General features: G+C 51.6%; 1 protein-coding gene across 3 annotated transcripts in view; it reads left to right on the forward strand.

Annotated features, from left to right (window-relative positions):
• TMCO4 (transmembrane and coiled-coil domains 4) overlaps positions 1–25,508 on the forward strand; it is an 88,256-nt gene that overhangs the window by 16,400 nt on the left and 46,348 nt on the right. For all 3 annotated transcript variants that reach the window (XM_032392303.1, XM_032392292.1, XM_032392313.1), the window contains 6 exons: positions 2,332–2,506; positions 3,162–3,189; positions 16,294–16,426; positions 23,200–23,297; positions 23,564–23,707; positions 24,327–24,446. In XM_032392303.1, coding sequence (XP_032248194.1) covers positions 2,332–2,506; positions 3,162–3,189; positions 16,294–16,426; positions 23,200–23,297; positions 23,564–23,707; positions 24,327–24,446 — 698 coding nt within the window. The remainder of the gene's footprint in view (positions 1–2,331; positions 2,507–3,161; positions 3,190–16,293; positions 16,427–23,199; positions 23,298–23,563; positions 23,708–24,326; positions 24,447–25,508) is intronic.

Genomic DNA, 25,508 nt, shown 5'->3' on the forward strand with positions numbered 1-25,508 from the left:
CAATTTTGATCATGTTACAACTCAGATAGGCCATTGGTTTCAGTAATCTTTAGAAGGCACCCTGTGGACGTTTTTGTTCCACACAGGACATGAAAGCAAGCCTTTTTTAATGTATTTCGTATCTGAGCCGTAAACGTCGCAGATGCCATTCCCTACAATTAACTCTGTTTATTAAATGTGGAGAAATTATGGGGGGGGGGAGCAGGGGACGGCACGTGTGTTCTGTGAAGGGCCAGGTGCCTTAGGCTCACAGGCCATGTAGCTTTTGTAGTAGTCAGAGGATGGGTGTGGCTGTGTTCCAATAAAACTTTATTGGAACAAAAGCAGGCTGCAGGCCCACTCCGGCCCACATGGGTAGTTTGCCAGCCCCTGGCGAGTAGGAGGAGCTTTGGACTCAGGATGAGAAACCCTGGATTTCGGGTGAGGTTTTTCCCCTTCCCAGCGCCGAGACCCTTGATTTAACCTCTGCAGCCAGGTGCTCCATCAGCAAGTGGGGGCCAGGATGCAAGGGAATGTTTGGTGCACCTGCTTAGCGCCCGGCGCTTGGTGAGCGCCCAGGCAGGTAATCACTGAGGAGGAGCAGTGTCTGTTGTGGTTAAGCAAGACCTCTGGTGTCATGGAGATAGATGAACCCTAGACCTGTCACTTCAGCTCTCTGGGGCTGCCTTTCCTTATCTCTAGATGGGGGTAAAAATAACACCTCCCTCTCTGGTGGGGGTGTGGTGAGAAGTAAATGAGTCGGTGTGAATAAAGCACTTATCTGGCCCAGAGGCTGACAGATCATTGCTCTGTGATTGTCATTTGTTATCATTGTTGCTGCTGATTTTCACCCATTTTGGCTAAACCAGCAAGCACATTAGAAGCAATTCCCAAAGCCCTGCGGTCTAGAACACTGTTTGTTATGTAATCTGTTGCTGTATTGCCACTTTATGTACGTATTCATTAATTCATTCGTTCATTTATTTTTTTTTAAGATTTTATTTATTTATTTGACAGAGTGAGCGAGAGAGAGCACAAGTAGGGGGAGCTGAAGAGGGAGAGGGAGAAGCAGACTCCCCACTGAGCAGGGAGCCCGATTCCTCAACTAACTGAGCCATCTGGGCACCCCTCATTTCTTCATTGAAAGAAACGCATATATAGCGCTTTATATGGGCCAGATTTTGTTCTAAGTACAAGGACAAATGTTAACATAATCCTTTCAGCGACCTGTGAAATGGGTTTCTTCATTATCGCCACCATTTTATAGATGAAGAAACTGAGGCACAGAGAGGTTGAGTAACTTGTCCAAGATCACACAGGTAGTGGCAGTGCTGGGACTGGAACCAGAGTCTGTGCTCTTGACCCCTCCTCTCTTATGATGAGATGCTTTTCTACATCCAAGATTTTTTTCCTGGACACAGGGCCAGGCCATGCCCTCGTTGACCGTAAGTAATGTTTAGCTCACTAAGTCATTCCCTGCATCCGTCCACACCCACATAACCGCCCCGGGGTTATCCCGGTAGATTGCCACGGGGCAAATGATAATAACTGTACTAGCAGTAGCTAACATTTATTGGGGGTTATCAGGTGCCAGGCCCTATTACAATGTCACTTAATCTTTCTATCCAGTCTCTGAGGCATATCCTGTTATCGTCCGCATTTTATAGCAGAGGAAAACCAGGCTAAGAGAGGTGAAGTATGGGCATGAAGACAGTCACCGAGGGAGCCAGGACTCCCCCCGGGCCCTGGACGTCAGAGCCCGACTCTGAAACCTCTTCTCCATTGCCTTCCCTTGGTCACCTTAGAAATAAAAGTCGGGAGGCCAGCCGACATTCCCTGGGCATCTCCTACAGGCTCTGCTCTGGGGGCTTCATGTGCACTGTCCCGTTGAATCCTCAAACAGCCTAATGAGGTTGGTCTCTTAAATGCATTTGCAGATAGGGAAACTGAGGCACGGGGAGGTCAGTTTACTTGGCAGTGTGCTGCGTTGCTCAGATGTCCCTTTGGCAACGGCCTCCTCCCGCTGCAGAGAGGGCTGCCTCGGCTGAGCAGAGCCACCTTGCCCACGCTTCCGCTCCCCTCCCCCGGCGTGTCACACGGCCCGAGGGTGTGTGCGTCCCGTGCCTGTGTCCACCCTGCCGTGAGCTTCTCACCCGACGTGGTGTCTTGCACCTCTGGTTCCGCAGCCCCTTAGGTGTCTGGCTGTCCATCTTCTTCCGTGGGCCACCGTCACCGTGGTTTCCGTACGTGCTGGCTGTTCCCACCCATGACCGCGTCTGACCTGCACTTTCCAGCAGCCTTGTGAGACCTATTCTGGAAGCCTTGGGCATCTAAGGCACGTCTGTCTTTCAGCTCCTTCTGCACAGAGTTTGTGGCGGGCCTCGTGAAGTGGCTGGAGTTGCCTGAAGCCGTCTTGCCAACCATGACTGCTTTTGCCAACGGCCTGGGAGGCGAAGGCGCAGACGTGTTTGCTCCGATTTTATTGAAGGACCCCATCTTGAAGGACGACCCATTGGTGATCATTCAGGTACACCCACCACCCAGGGGGCGGCTTCTGGGGAAAGGAGAACAAAGTCAGTCGGAAAATCGCTTCTAGTGGGGTGGTGTAGTTGAAAGATCAAATATTTTGGGGCACCTGGGTGGCTCAGTCAGTTGAGCATCCGGCTCTTGGTTTTGGCTCAGGTCCTGATCTCAGGGTCCTGGGATCGGGCCTCACGTCGGGCTCCACACTCAGTGCAGAGTCTGCTTGTCCTTCTCCCTCCCCCTCTGCTCCTCACTGACTACACAGGGTTCCCTCACCCCCACTCACTCATGCTCTCTCTCTCTCTCTCTCAAATAAATAAAATTTTTAAATAAATAAATAAATAAAATATATCATTATAATATCACAGGATGATGATCATAGCTAATAGTAAATTATCGTATTGAATATTTACCATTAATTTAATGTAATACTTACATGGTGCTTATTATGTACCTTACAAATACTAACTCACTTAATTCTCAAAGCAACTTTATGAGCGTAAGTAGGTAGTATGATCCTCCCCTTGTTATAAATGAGGAAACTGAGCCACAGAGAGGTTAAGTGACTTGTTCGGAGTCATGCAGCTGACAAGTGGCTCAGCCAGGAGCAGGCTAATTACCTATCGACATATTGCTAATTCCTGTTATTTTTTCCCCAGGACCTTCTGAGCTTCTCACTCAAGGATGGTGAGTTGATTTTTCTAAGTTCTATAAATTTTTTTTTTAAAGTTCTGTAAATTTGGGGTGCTCATCTTGACACTTGGCCAATAAAGCCAGTGATGGGTGTTACCACCTGTGGGACCATCCCCCATGGTCTTTTTAGTGCAGGGAAAGAAAGGGAACCCTGTGTAGTCAGGGAGCCAGTGAGCCCCTCGTTCGTGCCAAACACCATTGGGGCTCCATAGCCATTATTTCAACTCTCCTCACAAGGTCCGGTGGTTTTACCTGCTAAGTAGCTCTTGAATCTGGTCCCTTCCCTGACTGCACCCACCGCCCTGGTCTGAGCCACCATCACCCACTCCTGGATGACGACAGGGGTGTCCTCACTGTTCTTCCTGCCCCCACTCTGGCCAGCAGTTTGGTCTCCGCACGGCAACTCGGTGATCTTTCCGCAGGCACATGGGACGATGCTGGCTCCCAGCTCCGTCCCCACGTGACTCCCCCTGCCCTCAGGAGGGTGGCCCGCGTGGGCTGGCCCCGGCCCCAGCCCCACCTCTTCTCTCAGCACACCCCTTCCCACTCTCCACGCCGGCCTCCCTCCCCGAGTGCCTGTGCTTCCGTGGACTTCGCAGGTGCCCTTCCCCTGCCCACAGAGCGTCCTGCTCCTCTTGCCCTCCTCCCTCCGCTCAGGCAGCACTTCCCTGGGGAAGCCTCTGGCCTCTGCCTGGGATGCTCGTCCCAGCACCATGAGGCCATGGCTGTGGTTGAACAGTTACCGGATTCTTTGCGGGCTTCCCCTCCACACCGTAGCTCCAGGCAGGCAGCGCCACATCTGGTTTCCTTCACCGTGTGTTTCTAGTCCCTAACCCAGCACCTGGAACATAGTACCTACTCAGTAGATATCTGATGAACGAATTAATGAGATAGATCTTATTGCCCTGTTTCGTGGATGAGGAAGTCGGCTCAGAGAGGTTAAGCAATTTACCCAAGGATGCACAGTAAGTGGCAGTGTGGGATTCCACCTACTTTCTTTCCTGTGGCTGTCGTAACAAATTACCGTACGCGGGGAAGCTTGAAGCCACAGAAAGGTATTCCCTCACAGCTTGGGAGGCCCAGATTCAGGAAGCAAGGTGTCAGCAGGATCTCGTTCCCTCAAGGCTGTAGGGGAGAATCCCTCTTGCCTCTCTCTGGGCATTCCTCAGCCTGCAGCCGCGTCTCTCTAGTCTCTGCCTTCGTCGTCCCGTGGCCTGCTCCTCCCTTTCCTCTCCTCCCTGTACCTCTGTAAGGACCTCGTACAGGGCGGCCTCATCCAGAGCCCTTTAATTTAATTATATCTGCAAAGACCCTCTTTCCAAATAAGGTCATCTTCCCAGCTTCCAGGATGTGGCTGTATCGTTTTGGGGAGTCACCATGCAACGCACTGCAGCGCCCAGGGTGTCCCACATGAGACCGCTACGGGGCTCCCTCACGAGTACCTCCCTGCCCCCCATAGCTCCGCATCCGTTTGTCCCCACCCCTCTCTGCCTGGGCCCCCCTGTCATTGTGTGTGTGGCTTCTTCTATTCCCTGTGCTGGCGAGAGGTTTTGGCACAAAGACCCCCGATGTTTATTCTGATGGCAGGGAGGAGAGGCACAGAATTGCAAGTGAAATCCCAACAGCCTCCAAACCATCGCATGGGAAAAAGGTTATACCTTTATGAAAAATTACGTAGGGAAAGTTGCACCAGCCCCTTGGAACCCCGGCTCGTTGGGGAGTGGAGGGGCGGGAGGAGGAGGAAGAACAGGATTACGAGAACAGGAAGAGCAGGTGCATGAACATAGGCAGGAAAGAGCCCACAGGGGAAAGTCCCTGGGGCAGTAGCCCAGGGGGCTGGGCTTTGGGCCCGTTGGCGGCCTCGGGCAGGTGAGCTGGGGAAGGGAGCAGGATGCATTTCACCTGGGCAGACTCTAGGAGGCGTCCCCATCAGCCCAGTGTGAGGAAACGCAACCTCAACGAGGGAGCAGAGATCTGGGGGTGAAGAGCTGACCCAGGAGTCGTTCTGATGGAAGAGACGGCAGGATCCCTGACAGACCAGATAGGGGGAATGCAGGAGAGGAGTAGGAGTGATGTCTCAGCTCTGGAAGTCTGGTTGCCTGATGCCAGTTGCCAGGGTGTTGGGATCCACCTGATGTTTGTCTTGAGTGACCCTTTCATGCAAAGTGGGTGGTTCAGGGACCCTAAGAGAGAAGGGCACTGGGACCTCCTCCAGCCCTACACAAGAGGTCATAGGGACTGTCTTCCCATGCATGCCTGCTCATAAAGCTGTGTTCAGCATGGTCAACGTCCACGAGGGTGGCAGGGTGCACAGGTCACTGCACCTTGGGGCTTCTGATTATGAGACTAACACATTGTCATTTTTATTTTTTAAAAAGAAAGAACCTTAAGTCCTTGCTCTTCACAGTATGGTCCGTAGACGAGCAGCATCAACATCCGGGAGCTTTGTTAGAAAGCCAGACTTCCGGGCCCCACCCACACCTCCTGAATCAGAATCTGCTCATTGACCAGACCCCCCAGGCGCTTCCTTGATAGTCTGAGAAGTGCGGCTCTCAGGCTCAAAACCCAATGTATATTTTTGGCCCTGTTCTACCCAAACAAAGTATTTTCACTGCCTATCTCAGAGCTGAATGGGACCTCAGGGATGATCTGCTGAGCCCCTGCGCTCAGGCAGGCATGGCGTTAAGTAATTACTCCCGTTTGCTGTTGAGGCTTGCCCCAGGAAGTGGCAGAGATGGTCTGAGAACATTGCCCAATCGTAGCACTTTTTTCTTTTTTTTTTTTAACAGAAGTAAGGGAGGAATAATCCTGTCTGATGCTCCTGGACACTCATAGAGTCAGGGGTTGAGTTTACATGGAGGTCTGAGACTCCAGTAGCTAGAGAGTACAGACACGCTCACGTTATAATCCTGTAACAACAAAGCCATGTGTTACTGGGCGCTCACTGTGGGCCTGGCCCGCGGCTGAGGGGCCGCACAGTCATGGAGCCCACTCAGCCCCCTGCGGGCGGTTGGGGCTATAGATCCAAGACGCAGGGTCCCAAGGGCATCTTGGATGAGCCTCTCATTTTTCCAGGTGGAGAGGGGAAGGGGCTTTCCCTGAGACACACAGCGCTAGAAGCAGACTGAGAGTCAGAACCTGGTCTCTGGCCTCCGAGGCCAGCGCTTTGTCCCATTGCCTTATCACCGGGTAGGAGGGGCAGCTGTCCCAGTGAGCCTGCCTCTGCCTCAGTTTCTCCCTTTCCTTACCTGGAGAGCCATGTTCATCTTACCCCCTGCCCCCCACCCACAAACCACAAACCACAAATCCTCCTGAGCCCTCTTGAGCAACTAGGACACAACCTAGCCCTCTCTGCTGTGGGGGACCTCGGCCTGGTTCTCGCAGAACAATTGGAGTGGGTTTAAAACGGCGTGTCTCATGTCACCACCTGGTACTTTGTGCCCTCCCAGGGGCATTCTCTGAGCAGCACTGAAACCATTATTATCTGATAGCCTCCCCAGATCCCTGCGGCTTTAGCCGCACAGGGACCCCACAGGGGCAGGTGCTAGGGCTCCAGAAGGCCTATAGAGGTCAGGGGTGGGTGGATCCTCAAACCATCTAGACCACCCTCTCAGCACATAGATGGGAAAATGAGGCCCAGAGGTGGGCCTGGCTTGCCAGTAATTGTCATGTCCAACTCTTTATCCATATTCATGAAGAACCAGGGACCAAGAAGTGGGGGCATTTGGGGAGTCAGCCTGCCCGGGTGTTAAAATTCAAGCTCCACTTTGGCAAGTTACTGAATGGTTCTGTGCCTCAGTTTCTCACGTATCAAATGGGAATAACAGTAGTCTTTACCTTAGAGGGCAGTGGTGAGGATTAAATGAGATACACCATGCAGAGTGCTCCTAACAGAGCACATGAGTGCTGCTCATGTGTGGTGATGGTTAGAGGTAAAGTGGCAAAGCCCTGTGAATCAGAAAACCTGGATACTCATCCTGTCTCTGACACTCCCTCGTTGTGTGACCTTGGTCAAGTCACTTAACCTCTCTGAACTGCAGCATCAAATCCAAATAAGAGGCAAGAGACAGATACTCCTTAAAAACAAAAAACAAACAAAAAACCTGTCTAGGACCCAGCATTCATCCATGTCACGTGGGGCCGGTTTATTTGTAGTCGATAATCTTTGTAAGTTATTCTAGTTGCCCTCCTAGGTCCTGTGAATTGCTGCATGGTATATAATCCTCAGGTCAACTGCGAAGGAAGGTAATATTACCCCCATGGACAGGGGAGGAGGTCTGGCTCAGGAGGTTAAATAAGTAGCCCAGGGTTCCCTTTCAAAGTAAGTTTCAAAATTCCATGTAAGGCAAAGTGAATGTTACTGTGAGCTCTGCACTGCTGTCCAGGCAACTTCACCCGAATCACAGGGCTCGCCCTCTGGACTCTGAATCCAAAGATAACATCAACTCCAAGCCACGGAACTGAAGGAGGTGCATGCCACATGGGACAGCTGTCTTACTGCAAACTTGACTCCACTTTGTGCCCTGGTCTTTATTACTGAATTGCAAACCCTACCTCCCTGATGAATCAGAAAAGTTTGAGATATTGGTGTTCTGACATGGTGAAATTGCACACACTGGGTTTTCTGTCAGCATCCCTGAGACTCATGCAACTTCTCATCAGTATCAAGACTGACTGGTTCATCAGTCAGCCAGAACCAAGCACCCACTGTGCACCAGATCCTGTGGGAAGCCCTGGGAGTAATTCTCATCATAGCTGATGCCCCTTGAGGGCCCACTATGTGCCGGCCTTGAGCCAAATGCTTTATACTCATTCATTTAAACCCCACAGCGACCCTAGTACGCAGATGCCATTACTGTTTCCATTTTATGAAAGAAGAAACCGTAGCACAGAGAGGGAAATGACGTGCCCAAGGTCACACAGCTACAAAGTGGTGGGGCCAGGATGCAAACACAGGCAGTGTGGTTCCAGAATCTTCTCTTAACTACTGCTATGCTTCCCACGTGCATAGAAAGTGATAAAAGACCTCCTCCTTTTAGCTGACTTTAAGGAGATTTGACAAGGTCAGAACAAAGTAGGGGCCCCAGGTGGCAGGAGCGGAGGAGCAAGAAGGCGGAGCTGAAGGAGGGTCCCAGAAGTGGCCCCTCTACTCCCATGACCACCGGTCCTGAAGGAACCTTGTCACCATCTTCATGCCCTTATTGTCCCCCTAAAATACAAGCCAGTGGGAGAAAAGGCAGGAGTCATGCCTGAAACAATCTAAGTTCAATTCCTGCCATGTTGGGGGGGGTCCATCCTCAGAGTCCCATTGCCCCAGCTGTGTTCTGCCTTGCAAAGTGAAGACACTAAGCAGACATAAAAGCTTAAACCCAGTGCCGAGTGGTGGCCAGGGTGGGGTGGGGTTGGAGTAAGGCGTAGATTCTTCATATGCAGAAAAGCTCACTTAGAGTGAAAAATGGGGATAGATATTTTAGATTTTCTAAAAGTTGGTCAATTGAGGGACGGTGGTAGAGCAGGCTGGGTGACAGTTGTGTGAATACAGCCTGAGAAGTGTGTCCTCAGACCCTAGGGGGAGAAGTAAAAAAGAGTCCCTGGCCTTCCTGACACTAGCAGGGTGGTACCAGCAGCCCGGGTTTCTTAGCCAGGGTCTTAGCCTAAGGATCAAGGAGGTGTCAGAATCTACTATGAAAAGAGCAACATTAGCCACCCTTTACTGAACAGGTACGGCATCCCAGGTGTTGGCCAGGCTCTCATGGGCGTCCTCCTATTTCATCTCAACAAAAGCCAGATTAAGAAAATATTCTTGTGTCCATTTTACAGACAAAGAAACTGAGATTCAGAGAGGTCAAGATACTTGCCTGAAGCTATTCAGCTAGGTAGCTGAGAATTCAAACCCAGTCTGTGTGACAACAAAGGTGAAGCTTCTGCCCCTGGGCTCCCTTTCTTTGGCCTAGGGGGTGGCCCCCAAAGGGAAGGAGTGACCATGAACTCTTCCCAAAGGTCTGGGATTCTGCTGCTCTGCAGGAAGTAGAAGGTCAGCCTTGGGCCCGCCATGTGGCTCTACACTGGAGATGGGGCCATACTGAGAACAGAGGCTGGCTCAGTGCCTTGCAATGAAGATTATACCACCCCCCTCCCAGGGGGATGCATTTGAAAATGTGGGGAGAGTGGGGTTGTTCTCACGACACCTGAGGTGCAACTGGTGTTTAGTGCCAAGCTCCAGGGGTGCCGCGCATCCTTCGATGCATAGGACAGCCCTGGACAGTGAAGGACAGGATGCAATAGCAGATGCTGGTGGAGGGAAGAGCCCAGAAATGTTGGTTCTGGCCCCTGCTCTGTCATGAACATAGCGGGTGACTTCGGACACACCCCCTTGCTCTTCCTAAGCCAGAGGGACCAGTTGGGCACCAGGGGCTTCTGCAGCATGGGGTTGTATGTCTGGGGCAGGCACCCGGGCTATCCAGTAGTTATGTGGGGCTGGTGCACTCCTGCCCCCTGGTGGCAGAGCTGAGATCCCTAGGTTCCCCCCGCCCCATCACCACCAGCCCCACCAAGATTTTCCAAAGAGCAGGGTGACCTGTCTTGTGGACCATAAGCTAGGCCTGTGGCTGGAATTGTGTGTGCACACCACATACCCCTGAACACAGAAAATAGGATTCGCTGCTGACCACATGGGATTGTTCTGGAACCCTCAAACTCACTCAAGAGTCAATCTGCCTTTAAGAGACAGCCACACCGGACTGGACAGAGATGTTGACATCAGATAGTCCTGGCTTGTTATCCGAGCTCCCCCACTCTCTCAGCTGAGTGACTTAGAAAGTTTCTCTGCACCTGTTCTTCCCTCTTGAGCAAAGCCAAGCATTGTCATACCAAGCTCCTAAGACCGTTGGGAGGATGAGCAATCAGTCGCACGGGCTAACTCCTCTGGTGATGCCTGGCACTTAGTAGGAGCGCCACAGACCACGGTTTTCCTTCCTGCAGAGACAGCACAGGGGATCTCGATCACGCCCCCGCCTCCGGGCATGAGGGTGCCCAGACCTTCTCAGACCAGGAAGCACTAACCTGCTTGCCCACTGTTGTGTTTCTCAGAGTGGGGACCACCTGCTTCAGAATCACGTAGGGAGCTTGTGAAAAGTACAGATTCCCGAGCCCCACGCCAGGCCTGAGTGCGGGGCCGGGGAATCTGAATTTTCACGAGCTCCCCTGTGACCTCCCATTGTGGGTCTCAACCCTACATCGCATCATCTGGATTCACGTGCGCAGTGACTTGTAGACTCTGGTCTCCTGAGGTCGATGAAAGATAGGGCAGAGGCTGCTTTGGAGCTGTTTCAAGTCCAAGTCACCTTGGACTTTTGAAGTTTCCTCCCGGGGGGTGGGATAGGGAACAGACACCCAGAGACTGACCCTTAGATCTCTGAGCTGGAAGGGACCTCGGGAGACCAGTTTCTCTGGCCTTGGTCCTTTGGGTGGGTTTCCAGAAATGCCGGCCCAGGCTCTGGACTGGGATCTGAGCAGTCCTCAGGAGTAGCAGGGGCGACCTTGTGTGCCCACTGCCCACTGCTGGGCAGGCTGGGGAAGATCAAGGCCTGACCCAGATTCAAGGGGAGGCCAGGCGGGAGGAGCGGAAGCCAAAAGCAATATGTGAGTTTTGCCGCCTCAGCCACGGTTCCCATGTCCTGGGCAGGGCCAAGGGCACAGCCTCTGCAGTCGGACCATCCACTTCACCACCCACCAGATGGGTGGCCCAGGGCAAGTGACCCAGCCGTCTCTGTCTCTGTGTCCTTTCTGGATTGAATGAGATATGACAGCAGCTGCCTGCTGCGGTAGCTGTGAGGATTCAGGGAACCGGTACATGCGGAGGGCAGCACCACGTCTGGTTTCGAGGAGGCAGGGCATAAATGAAGCTTCCAGTATTGATATGAGTATTAATCATAGGGTGTTTCTGCTGGAAGGAGATACAAATCTTATCCAGCATAATTATTCTCCCCTATTTTGGACCACTCCCAACAGAGATCCGTTCATTCATTCATTCCTACAAATAGTCTATTCTTTACTCTTACAAAGATAATTACACATCTGCTTTGTTTTGGGCACAGACCTGGATGCTAGGACTGTACAGTGAATTTGGAGCTTCTATTCCAGAGGGGGAAACATCATAAACAAGTCGGCCAATGTAAAAATCAATTTTTAAAAGGTGATAAGAAAATACCTCCTGATAAGGGAGTAGAAAGCAGTGGAGTCAGGGAGGACTTCTCAGAGGCGGTGACGTTTGAGGAAGAAACTGAGTGATAAACAGATCCAAGAGAGGGTATTTGAGGCGTTCTCAAGACTTTGACATTTAAAAGTAACTCGTCACTGTACGAGATGACCTTACCCAGAGGAGGAGAGAGGCCTTACCCAGCAAACCCAGTGTCTCCCTTGTCCCTGGGGATGCAGGGCTCAGAGGGTACTAGAAAGAGAGAATAAGTCTCAGCTGGCGGTGGGAGGAGAAATGGGTGGGCATATCAGAGAACCTGGCAGACAAGGGAGAGTTTCAGTTAGTTACTGAGCCAACACATCTTACTAATTGCTGGGCATCATCCTGGGCACTGGGAGACAACAAGGAGCAAAGCAGAAGTTTCTGCCGTCATGGGTCTGACAGTCTGGTGGGGAGAGCCAGACAGTCAAGCTCTTCACAGATACAATAGTGGTAGGAACCACAAATGGGATGGCGTGACCAGCGGTGGGCTGCTGTACTTTAGAGGCTGATGGCTTCTGTAAGGAGATAAAATTTGTGACCCGACTGATGAGAAGGGACCAGCCAGGCAGAGCTCTGGGGGAGGAGCCTTCTAGTTAGAACAGCAAGTGCAAAGGCCCTGGGGTGGGAAAGAGCTTGGCTTCTTGGTGGGCCAGGTACTGGTGCGTGAAACAGGGATCAGGGGAAAGTGATGGGGGAGAGGGTGGTGGGAAGGGGCCAGGTGATGTCCAGCCTTGTGGACCACGGGAAGAAATGTGCATTTTATTCTGAGTGCATTGGGAGAGTTTTTAGTTGGGCAGAGAGCACAATCAGCCATATGACTTTGCCCCCTGACTCTGGGCGACACATAGAGTGCTGGCATGCGTGAAAGATGAGAACCAGGGTGATGGCCGGTAGTTGAAGAGGGAAGGTGGTCACAGTGGCCGTGGCAGGCAATGGGAGTGGAGTGCCGGGATCTGACTCAGGATACATTTTGAAGGTGCAACTGACAGCATTAGCATTGGCTGGTGGATTGGATGTTGGAGTAGGGCAACCAGAAAAACCAGGAACGATGCCCAGGCTCTTGACCGGAGCTCCGCAACGGGATAGTCAGCCCCTTGAGTGAGTTGGCCAACCTGGCAAGTTGGCGGTAGAGCCAGGACCAGAAAACCCCAGTGTCGGGGTCGCCTCAGACTCATGCCCCTCCCCCACCACCTACCATCTGCCTCATATAGGACCTCAGCTCCAAGTCCAGCAGCCTGGCCACCAGTGACCCTTACACATTCCAGAACCCCGTGCCTGAGTATACATTGGGAGCTGACCACCTGTGTACCTGGCAACCTATATTCCAGAAGCTGAATCACAGGAGCTTTAACCAGCAGAGTATGAATTCACAGCTAATTATAATTGCCACCAATTAATCACCATGGCCAAGGCTGGCTGGCTTTCCACAGCTCAACTATCACCTGGATGCAATAGTCTGTGAGAGCGGGGAGCTCCTTCATGAAGCTTTAAGTGACCGAGTAATCCCGAGATAAGACGTGTCTACTCCCCAGCACGCAGACAGTTGCAGTCAAGGACAGGAGGGCAAACACTGCCAGTTCGCAGCTCGCTGAGTGCTCTCTGCCAGGAAGGAACTGGTTTATCCTGCAGAAGCTGAAACTTCAAACTTCAGGACTTTGGAGGGCCGTGCATGGTGAAGGCTAGCCGCTGCTCTTTTAGTATAATGTAATTGCCCACGTTGCGGGTGCCCAGCAGAGGAGTCTAATGCCGTAACGTTCATTAGGGGCCTCTTGTGGACCGGGAGTCCTCTCCTCAAACCTTTGTGAGGTGACTCTCACCATTTCCACTTTCTACCCAAGCAAGGGTGAGCTGTTTGCCCAGGGTTCGACACACAAACAGGATCCCTCCCCAAGTCCGTCAAGTTATTCATTGAACATTTGTTCTTTGTGGCAAGCACCATTCTGAGAACTAAAGATAGAACAATGACTACCCTTATAAGATTGCCCTTATAAAGTTTGTATTTCAGGAGGAGAGACCAACAAAAGTAAACGAGTATGTCAGAGCTGGTGAGCTCTGTGAGGAACAAAAGTCAGGGAAAAGGGACAAAGAGCAATAGGGTGATGGTCAGGAGGGCCTCTCTGGGCAGGAGGCTTTGAACGGAGACCTGAATGAGGAGAAGCCCCCCATGAAGATCTGAGGAATGAGCCTTTTAGGTGGTGGAAACAGCAAGTACAAAGGCCCTTGAAGCAGGAACGTTCTAGAAGTTGAGGTCAGGGACTTTGACAAAGGGCCTTGAAGGTCATGGTAGGGTTTAGATTTGGTTCTAATCGTGACATTTCTACATTATCGCCAAAGAAAGAAGAAAGCAGAGTGCCAGGAGCCCAGGCCTGGAGATGTTTCTGGGCTGGGGAGGAGCCAAGGAGGGCGAGTGGGCGTCTGAGGGAGGAAAACCCAAGAGCAGGGTCCGGACTGACAGCAGCTCTGTTCCTCCTACTCCCGGCCCCCAGGCCAGTGGTCCTCAAACCTGGCTGTGCACATGGAGAGACAGACTCCCAGGGCCCATCCCACACTACAGAACCGGAATCTTTGGGGTCCAGATAACACCCGTCCCGTCCCCACCAGAGCCTGGAGCCAGTTGAGTGAGGCAGAGGGGAGCCCCAGTGTCAGTGGATGACTGGAGGCTGTGGTGGAGGTTTGGGGGCTTGAGGTGCTGACGTGCTGCACCCCAAGGGGCCTCACTGCCCCGCTATGCCCACCAGGTGGCGGAACACGCAGGTTCTCTACAGAGAACAGAGACCCCCAGACTGGTCCCAGTCAGAGAGGCCACCCTCCCAGTGGGGGGTGGGAAGCCGGGACAGGGATGCAGTGATTTTTTTTTACCCCCAGTGGAGATTTTTTAAATAAACTAACAGTCTCGGGGACTTTGGGTGTGCGGGGTGAAGGAGGAGGATGGGCGAATCCCCCGTCTCCAGCTTGGGCGGCTGAGTGGTGTCATGTTTGGAGGTAGGGCACCCTCATGTCCCTCGTGCCGCACTAACCAGGTGGTAATGCATTCGTACGAGCTTCTGGGCTTGGACAGACCACCTGTGGTTAAATTTTGATTGATTAATTTTTCCAATTATAAAATTAACCCAAGTTCATTAGGGATAATTTTGAAAAGACCAAAAAAAAAAAGTCCTATTTGACCTCTTTCTCTCCCTTTTTCCTCAGCAGTGGGCTTTTTTTTCCTTAGCTGGGACCCTATTCTCAAGTAAATCTATCTATTTTAAAAATTCTGTTTCGGGCGCCTGGGTGGCTCAGTCGTTAAGCGTCTGCCTTCGGCTCAGGTCATGATCCCAGGGTCCTGGGATCGAGCCCCGCATCGGGCTCCCTGCTCGGCAGGAAGCCTGCTTCTCCCTCTCCCACTCCCCCTGCTTGTGTTCCTGCTCTCGCTATCTCTCTCTCTGTCAAATAAAGAAATAAAATCTTTAAAAAATAAAAAAATAAAATAAAAATTTTGTTTCATTATATAAGCATCTTTTTCAGATTTACAAACTTTTCTTAAGAATCTTTTTTTTATGGCTTATTCTCCACGGGGCGGATGTGCTGTAGTTTACATAACGGATCCCCTGATGTTAGAAATCTCCAGATTGCTATCACTTCCGCATTATAAAGGCAGTGGGTCTTTACTTACTATTTGCCGCATTCAGGATTGTTTTCTTAAGATTAGCATTTCAGAAATAGAATTCCTGGGCCAGCGGGGATGCACATCTTTCCCCCCTTTTTTTTATTGGGTAAAATACACATAACATAAAATGTAGTATTTTAGGCATTTTTAAGGGTACAGTTCAGTAGCATTAAGCACATTCACTGTGTCTGCCACCACCACCGTCCATCTCCAGAGCTCTTTTTTTTTTTTTTAAAGATTTATTTATTTTAGAGAAAGAGAGCGAGCATGAGCAGGGGGAGGGACAGAGGGGAGAGAGAATGAGAGAGAGAGAGAGAAATCCTCAAGCTGACTCCCTGCTGAGTGCGGAGCCCAACATGGGGCTCAATTCCACAACCCCGAGATCATGACCTGAGCCGAAACCAAGAGTCGGCCACTCCACCGACTGGGAGCCCCCCAGAGGGCCTCCCCTTCACCGACTGAGCCCCCCAGGTGCCCCTGCAGAGCTCTTTTCATCCTGCGAAACTGAAACGCTGTCCCCCTAAATGCTAACGCCCTCTTTCCCCCTCCCCGAGCCCTTGGTCGCTGTTCTACTTTGTGTCTCTATGATTTTGGGAGTACACGCTGTTCTCAGGTTTTTTTTGTTTTTTGTTTGTTTGTTTGCTTTTAAAGATTTTATTTATTCCTTTGAGACACAGAGATACAGAGAGAGAGAGAGAGAGAGCATGAGCAGGGAGAGAGACAGAGGGAGAGGGAGAAACAGGCTCCCCGCTGAGCCAGGAGCCCGATGTGGGGCTTGATCCCAGGACCCTGGGATCATGACCTGAGCTGAAGGCAGACAGACGCTTAACCATCTGAGCCACCCAGGCACCCCTGTTCTCAGGTTTTGATCCGTATTGTCAAATGGCCCTCCGGGCCGTTTATATCAATGCACACTCCCACCAGCGAGGTCCTCGAGCACCCACCTGTTTTCATCACCTCCTTAACAGCTTTGGGATTAAAAAAATTGATCTTTGCTAATTTGGTGAAAAATACCACCTTGCCTCTGGTCGGTGGTTTTCAGCGTTGCACCGTATCCCATCCAGGAGGCTGGCCTGTGGTTTAGCTGACCGCCTCAGGTGGGGTTGTGCATGTAGGGCGTTTCCAGGCTTGGGGCTGTACCTGTTACACTGCTGTTAAGGTCTCTGTGCTTAAAACCTAAACTGATTCTCTGCCCTTGTTTCTCTCTTTCAAGGGCGCTATGATGCACGGGCCCGCGTCCTCATCTGCCACATGACCTCCCTCTTCCGAGTGCCCTTGGGGGAGCTGGATCTCCTTGAAGAGACGTTCCTTGAGAGCCTGAAGGAAACCAAAGAGGAGGAATCTGAGTAAGGGAGCCCCGTGACCCCAGCCCTGCCTGCCAGGAATTGAGGATTTCCACTTGAGTGCCCTGCAGATAACAGATGCTCCCCTCTTCCCTCCCCGCCATTAAGAGCTGGTGCAGGGGGATGGAAGGAGCACTGGACCAAGAGTCCCAATGCAGCCCTGACTCGATGTATGGCCTTAGCAGGTCACTTCCCCTCTCTGGTCCCCAGTCCTCAGTTGTACAAAGTGGGGATTAAATGGATTATGGCTGGGGGGGGCGTGAGTCTGTGACATCAATAGTCTGTGACCCTGGCACCCCGTTCCGCCACCTCAGGCTCTTGGAATACCTTGTCCATGGGCCAGAGTGGCCTGGATCAAAATCCTATCTCTGACACCCATCTACTTGTTGACCTTGGACAGCGCCCCCCTTCCCTAAACCACAATATTCTTATCTGTAAAATGGGAATAAGGATAGCGTCTTCCCAGGGTCACTGTGAAAACCTAACATGGTCGTGTGGAGGGCTCGGCCCAGGGCTGGCCCGTAGCAGGGGCGCAATAGATAGGAGTCCTTCCCTTCCGGTACCTTCCAGCTGCAGAGCGGCTTTGCTATCTGCATGGTCAGGCGGGTATAGAGGGAAATTGTCCTGGTCGCTTGGCCAGAACTCAGCTCTTGGCGGAACACCTTCCACGGGATCTGATACCACAGCAATCAGTCAATCCTGGTCACGGTCTAATTGCGGGCTCTTTGCACCAGGCACGTCTCCCAGCGCCCTCTTTGTCCAGCACGATGGCTCTCTTGGAGCGGCCAGTTTGCGCCAGTCCCACGTAGCTTTGAAGCCAGCTTCAGAGCTGGGGAGCTGCCCTCCTGCCTGGGGTTAGTAGGGCAAAGGAAGGGGCTGTTTCCTGGAGAAAGGAAGCAACTTGATCTGTTGAAGTAACCTGAGAACAAACAGGTTTGTGTTAATTCCCAGAGCTGTGTCAGTAAAGAAACACCTGGATCCAGGCCCATGACCATAGTCACGAGCAGGGCCCAGAGCCTTGTCTTGTTGCACACGGACATGCACATGCATATATGTATGCTTGGAAAATCTTAGCTATTTGTTTGGAAATGTTATTATCAGAAGAAAAACTTGTTACCGAGAGGATTTGTTCTGCCGATACTCATAATGCCAGATCAGAGATGATGCGAAACAGAAGTTCTAGGAAAGCCCAGCTCAGCGTGTGATATTGGGGAAGTTATTTAACCTCTCTGGGCTTCCATTTTCCTCATCTGCAAAATGGGACAATAATAGCACCCTCCTTATAGGGTCCTTGGGAGGGCTCAAATGAGTTCATACATGGGAAGTGCTTCAAGCAGGACTTGCACAGAGTAACTGGTTGAAAAATATCATTATTTGCTGTAGTACATCATCATCATTCACATTCCTACACATGAGCCCTTTCCTCAGAAAAATACTCCACATGTGTAAGTTTTAAATTCTGCTTTAGGGACTCTGGAGACCTTTCAGATTCTTCCTGTGGTCTCTGGAAGGGTCTGATACCCAGGGGAGGCCTAGAGACTATTGGGCCAGGAGACCTATTTCTCAGTGTGATTCTGCTACTAAATGTCTGTGTGGCCCTGGGCATGTTGCTTTCCCTCTCTGGGCAACGGCACCAGTTTTTTTCACCTAGACAAGTAGAGGATCAAATTCTGTGCAGGTTCCTTTTAGCTCCACGGTTTGTGTTTCTGCAAGGTGAGCTTATCACTCGACACCCTGAGGCGATCCTTTGCAGCTCGGGTTTGGGGGATGATGTACATTTCTGTTCTTGGGTTCCCCCCCCGCAGAGCCCAGAGGCCACCCGAGCTTCCCCCACATGTTCGGTGACTTCACTTCCCTGTGCCTCAGCTCCTTCACCTCCAGCAGAGGGGTGATGGCTATATCTCCATCGCAGGGGTATTAGGAGGATTAAATGAATGGATGCAGATCAGAAGCTTGGACCAGCGCCTAGCACATAGTAGGTGCCCATAAATGTTAGTGCATGTCCTGCTGGCTTAACACTGACCACATCAGAATGACATGGTCAACACGTAGCTGTCCCTGAGCGCTCAGTAGATGCAGGACAAGATGCCATCTCATCTGATGCACAGACAGTCCCCTGATGGTTCTGCAGAGGAAGAAACAGAAGGTCAGAGGGGTGACGTACCTCGGCCAAGGTCACACCACTGGCCAGTGGCACCATCAGATTCAACCACCGTATCCATCTGAACGGCACTCAGTGCATCCCTCACAGCATGGTTGACACCCCCAGGTTCCCTCCTTAATTCTAAAGAAAGCAGTAAAGATACTTTTTTTTTTTTTTTTTTAAGTAGGCTCCATGCCCAGTGTGGAGCCCAATGCGGGGCTTGAACTCATGACCCTGAGATCATGACCTGAGCCGAAATCAAGAGTCAGATGGTTCACCAACTGAGCCACCCGGGCGCCCCAGTAAAGATCATTCTTAATGGGGCTTTCTGTGCTTTTACTTAGGAATCTGTCTCTAGAACTCCCAGAAATAAGCTCTCCCTCTATCAACTGGAGAAGGTGATTTTAAAAAAAGAAAGACAAGGTGTCGATAATGGTGATGAGGATAAGAAACACCCTCTCATGGTGGGAGATGAGTGGCAGGGGGTGACCTTTATTTGTGGATCCATGCGATAGGCAACATGGGTGTCTTGTTCTTCACCATGTATCCATGGCTTCAACCTCTGTCCTTGGAAGATTGACGTGGAACACCAACTCAAGGTCATTTCTGGCACCCCAGAGCATGAGCGTGGCAGAGATTGCCATGGTATCTGACCTGTGGGCGGTCAATAATGGGAACGGGGCTCCATTTGGATTTAGCATCATGCCCTGAATTCCCATATCCAAATATAGGAAGCACTGTAGACGTAACTCCCAGCCAGCATCTCCTGTGGTGCTTTAGACGTTGAAATTCAGTCAGACAATGGAATTAACTGCAAGAGTAAAATGCTGTGTTAATTAATGATGATAGGCAAAGCCTTTCGTTTCATGTACAAAACAGTTATTAAGAACGTTCGAGTACTTAAATAAGTAAAGAAATCAGTTTGGGTTAATATTGAGAGAGAGGTCCTTAGCTAAATAACTTGGGGGAAAATACTGTATTCTCTTTGATTCAGCAAATTTTTATAAACATTTAAATAATAATGGTAGAGATTAGAGTATATCATCCGTCTAATCTTTGTTAAATGGATTTGATACACTAGGATTCATACATTTAAGTAAAACAGCTTCAAGAACCATGTTTACTGTTTAGGTATTTTATTCCCTTTAGGGTATGAGCTCCCCCCCACTCTGCATAAACTCCGCTAAAAGGGAAGATTATCTAGTATCATGGTTGCACAGATGTCGCTGCAGGAAGAATCTAGAAGCAGAAATTTATATAACTTTACAACATTTCAGATGGGTCCTAGTAGCTCAGAAGTTTTATTCTTGATGGTGACTGGCCTGTTCTCTGGCTAAATATTTTATTTAGCCAAAATGCCTCGCTGGCTTTATAGATGTGGGCGGTGCATGGGGGAGTAGATACTGTAGCAACGTGTTCACATCCAGTCCTTGTCGGAATGATTAGGTTCTGTTCAAGAAAAGGTTTTCTGAGCACCCTCCAGGTCCCGAGCCCAGGACAAGCTGCTGAGGGTAGAGAGCAAGAAAGGTCCTGTCCGGGCGATTGTCCAACTTAAGATACAGCAGGTCCCTGGAGGGCTTGCTGTGGGTATAGCTCCCTGACCACCTGCATACCCAGAGCTTCTGGCCCAGAAAGCTGTGATTTTAACAGCTACCCTGGGGGCTTGTGATGCAGTTGATACAAAGCCCCACCCTTTGAAAACCAGTGGTCTAGAATTCCATGCTGAGTACAGAGGGTCAGGGGCCCCAGAGTCCAGGCATTTAGGCAACCCTGGGGCTCAGGCAGGCTTCCTGGAGGAGGTGACTCTTGAATGATGACTAATGTATAGGCAGCCAGGGGAAAGTGAGAAGGTCCTTGACAGCCGAGGCCCAGCAGGAGCACAGGGACTGAGGCCCAGGCCATGCCCGGGGGCAGTGCAGTGTTTCTGGAGGGCAGACCATGAGTGAGGAAATAATGAGCAACGAGGCTGGAAAGGAGGCAGGGGCCAGGTCACCGAGGGCCTCAGTGTCATGCTGGAGAGGTGACACTATCCTCACTCAGGGCAGAGGGAAGGGACACGGAGGCTGGGAGGGAGGGAGGCAGACGATCAGGGTTGTACTATCTATCACTATGGTGGTGCTGTCCTCATCCCCCCATTTCCAGTCCCTACGTGAGAAAATTGTAGCTCAGGAGTATTGGGTGACCCGGCGAGATCGTGGTGGAACTGGGCTCGGATACCTCCGCCCCAAATTTCCGCACTGTGTCCCAGCCCGAGTTTGTGAAATGAGATGCCGCTGATTCAGAGACAGCTGCTTGGCACATACGTGTTCCTGTTGCACGTCCTCAGCAGCTGAGTCTTTTCCTCAGACCTTGAACTCTGCCAAAAACAACTAATTGCCAACGTTCCAGTTTGCACGGAGTGGTGCTAGCGATCAAGGGCCAAAGTATATCTCCAGCCTGCATGTAGGAGGCAGTTATCGTAATAATGAAAGGAACGATAATAGCGGCAAACATACTGACCGATTACAATATGCCAGTCGCTGTGTGTGGATTATCTCATTTGCCCTCCCAGTGCCACCGGGGATGAAGTGCTATTATTATCCCCATTTGCAGGGGGAGGCAAGTCAGATGGGTCAAATAATTGGTACTTAGTCACAGTAAGTAGCTCAACCAACAGCATAGACTGGCTTTTGCTGCAGTTAACAAATGACCTCCGAATCTCAATGGCTTACAGCAACAAAGGTGCATTTCTTGTTCATAGTAAGTGTCCATTGCAGACTGGCAGTGGCTTTAGTCCACACTGCACTGTCGGTCCTGGGTCCTGGGTCCAGGGTGACGGAGTGACCCCTATCTGGAATGTTGCTGGTTCGTGGCAGAGCAGAAGGAGGCTCATCAGACCCCTGCGCTGACTCTTAAAGATTGTTCCAGAAATGACACGCACACACCACTTCCACTGACCTTTCATTGGCGACAGTGGGTCATGGGGCCCCTCAGTGCAACAGGGCAGGGATGTGTAATGTTTGTGCAGGGAGGACCATTACAGGGAGGGCTAGCCGAACCTGGTGGATGGTGCTCCACTACCACACAGCAGAGGTCGAGGTCGAGTTCACAAGGTCAAATCCTGACATCAGAACCCACGCTCTGTCGCCATCCTGCCTTCTGCTTTGCTCGATGCACACAGTTCAGCCTCATCCCACGTCCGATGGCATGAATTTCAGCCACGGAGAAGCAGCGCCTGTGGTGTGCATGGGGACGTTGATGTTGGGTTTCCACTTCCCTTAGTGAAGTAGCTGTGAAGGGCTGTACTTGACACCCGGGAGGGGGGCGTGGGAAAAGAATTCGTTGAGGTGAGCCGGCAGAGAACCAAACGGCGGAGCAGCTCCTGAACGCCCAGCTCAAATCCCACTTCTCTTCGATGACCGGAGGCTGAGCTACTTCTCAAGACAACGTGCGGTTCAGGAGGAACGAGATGGGAAGGAAACGAGTCTTGGTCGAGGGCTGCGTGGTTCTGCTCACAGATACTCAACGTGCAGAAGTACCAGCACGAAGCCCACCCTTGGTGACAGGTTGTTGGTTGGGTGGATGAAGAAAGAATGCGTTCCATCTTTACAACCTGCAACCTGACGTGATAGCTGTTATTAACCCCATTTTACAGAAGAGGAAGCTGAGGCTTGGGGAAACACACATAGTCTCGTGATAATAGCAGCCACCTTTTCGGTCACCCCTCACGGTGTGCCATCATGCTAAATGCGTGACAGGCATGCTCTTCCTCGATGCCCACAGCCCCTCAGGAGGGTGATGCTGTTGTCCCTTCACTGGTCTGTCATTCGGGCACAATAATAAAACTGCTTCCAGGGTAAGAGAAACCATGTGAAGTACGAAGCACGGCGGCTGGCAAGAAGGATCCCTCAGTAAATATTAACCATTTTCCCTCTTGATCATCATGCTGTCACGCTATACATTGAGTTGTTGTCCAAACTCCAACCTCAGCTCAGAGTTCGTGCTCATGAGGACTGCACCGACCTGCCCTGGGTCCCTCATCCTGCTCCTGATAGCCCCACAGCACGGGGGCCGCCCACCTGACACGGGGGCCGGGTTTGATGCACGCTAAGGGCAGCCGTCCTCAGCTTCAGCTGACCCAGTTCACCCCAAATGCTTCCTTTCTGCTCGATTTTATAGCTTTTAAAGGTCAAGTCTGGCCGATTGTAGCTATTGCCCCAAGGCCACGGTCTCTGATAGCTGACATTTTCAGCGGGAGATGGGATCAGATGGTGGGGAGCAGGGAGGGGAAGGGCAGACGGGGGCGATGGAGTCTGTGCTTGTATTTGTACTTGTTCTGGGTCCATCTGTTCAAAGATATTTTTTGTGCTGCTTTTGCTATTATTATTATTTTTGTCTTTTTATTATTCAAATTGCAACCCTGTTAGGACGGATCCATTGGGTAAGTAGCACATCGCACACACTGGGATTTCCCAGCTGGGTTTTAGAAACTTCTCAGCTTCTTAAAACCATCGACCAGCCCAGGGTGACTTGGGTACCTCGCTCTGCATGGCAGCGTGCAAGCATGGATCCTAGCTGGGGGCTTGGTGAGGCGGGGTGGTCTCAAGGGGTGCCAGGCACAGCCAGCCCTAAAGACCAACCTCTTTCCCCCCAGGACGGCTGAGGCGTCCCGGAAGAAGAAAGAAAACCGGAGGAAATGGAAACGCTATCTCCTGATAGGCCTGGCCACTGTCGGGGGCGGGACCGTGATCGGTAAGGCCAGCCCAGGTTGGGCGGGGGCCACAGGGGCCGGGGCGGTGCGGAGCGAGGGACGATGCCAGGCTCGAAGCTAGAGAGGACAGTGTAAGGGGGTCAGCTGGGAGGTGGCCCCCAGCGCGCAACAGGTGCTCCGTCAGCAGGAAGTGCGTTCATTCGCCTTCCTAGAAGCATCCATGGAAGGCAGTGGGCGGCCACTGGAGGAAGAACCAGGAAGGCCGCATCTTCCCGCCTTTACCTGCCATGGGCTGTTTTCCTTGCAGGCGTGACCGGGGGTCTAGCTGCCCCTCTCGTGGCCGCTGGGGCCGCCACGATCATTGGCAGTGCTGGGGCAGCGGCTCTGGGCTCGGTGGCCGGCATCGCCGTCATAACCTCGCTGTTCGGGGCGGCTGGAGCTGGCCTGACAGGTAAGGTTCCAAAGGAGTGGTGGCCCCTGGGGGATGTTCAGCCAGGGAGGCCCGGCTCTTACAGGACAGGCCCAGATTCTCACCCGGGATGGCTCCCCAGGGGACAGAGGAGGACACGACTCTTCTCACGCTGGGTCCCAGCCCTGCGGGAACTCGCAACAGGCTTCCTGCGTTTACCAGTATCACCGGGGGAGGGGGGCTCCAAATCATACGTGTCAGCAGCCCCCTAGTCACACAGAGATCCCTGTTCCACTCCCCGGGGGGAGGGGGATCCATCCCTCCCCACATGGAGAATCATGGTCGGTTTGATCCACTTTTTTGAGAGGAGTGTGTTACACCGGTGATGTTCGTGGGAAGAAAAGATCTAGAACCAATGGGGTCAGGATAGAGCAGTGAGTTCCAGCCCCAGATCTGCCGTTAGAAGCCGGCCAGCCTTGGGAAGCATCTTAGCCTTGGCTGTAATCGGGGACAATAATGGCAACTACCCTGTAATGACTTAAAAATGAGACATTTGTCCAGGGAGAGGACACGCAGTTGGCACTCACTGTGAGTGTGCGAGCACAGAGAGCCACTCTAACATTCCTGGGGTCCACCCTCATTTTTGTATCTGGGTCTTTAGGATACAAGATGAAGAAGCGTGTCGGGGCCATTGAAGAGTTCACGTTTCTGCCTCTAACAGAAGGCAGGCAGCTGCATATCACCATCGCCATCACAGGATGGCTGGCATCCGGCAAATACCGTGAGGACCAGGGGCAGAACAGAGAAGGGTGGGGGGATGGGGGAGGTGTTAACTGAGCTGGGACAGCTGCTGTGGGCCAAACCCTGGCCTAGGCCCTTGCCTGTGTATACCGCTGGAGGGGTGGGGGAGGAGCCCCATTTTGCAGAGGAGGAAACTGAGGCTCAAGAAGGTGAGATGACTTCATCCCATACCCATCCACTCTTCATCTATCCATCAATCTGTGCACATATCCATCCATCCATCCATCCATCATCCACACACCCACCCATCCGTCAACCATCCATCCACCTACCCATCCACCTGTCTACCAATCCATCCACACATCCATCCATCCATCATCCACCCAACTATCTATCCATCCACCCACCTATCCATCCATCCACCCATCCATCACCATATACCCACTCACCTATCTACTCATTCAGCTATTCACCCACTCATCCGTATATCCATCCATTGGTGCATCCATCCATCCATTACCTATCTATCCATCCAACTATCTACCCATTTGTCCAACCATCCACCCACCCATTCATTCATCGATGCATGCATCCGTCTACCCACCTATCCACTCAACCATCCATCCATTCACCCATTCATTCACCTATTAATTCATCCATTGAGCAGTACTTATAGAGTATTGTACACAGCACATGCCAGACATTGAGCCAGACCCTAGGAATTCAGTGGTGAGCAGCACCGCCATGGCCTTGGCTCCCATGGAACATGTGATCCAAGGGAGAAAACGGATGACTGAGCAATAATTACAGGGAAGGTTTATGGATGGCACAGTACAAGACACAACAGAGTGTTTCTGGAGAATGAGGGGAAGGTTCCTGGAGAAAGTGACATTTAGGCTAAAGACTGGGAGTTAACTGGGTAAAGAAGGAGCAAGAAGTATAAACCAAGCAAAGGAACAGCATGTACCAAGGCCCAGGGGTGCAAAGGAAACACAGGATGACTGGAACAGGGAGCTAGAAGGCAGAGGTATTGACAGGGTCAGATCATGCTGGAGCATGTGAGGTGAGGCAAGGAGTTTGAATTTATCCTCAGAGCAACTAA

This window comes from Phoca vitulina, unplaced genomic scaffold (assembly GCF_004348235.1).
Source record: "Phoca vitulina isolate PV1807 unplaced genomic scaffold, GSC_HSeal_1.0 scaffold2, whole genome shotgun sequence".
NCBI lineage: Eukaryota > Metazoa > Chordata > Mammalia > Carnivora > Phocidae > Phoca > Phoca vitulina.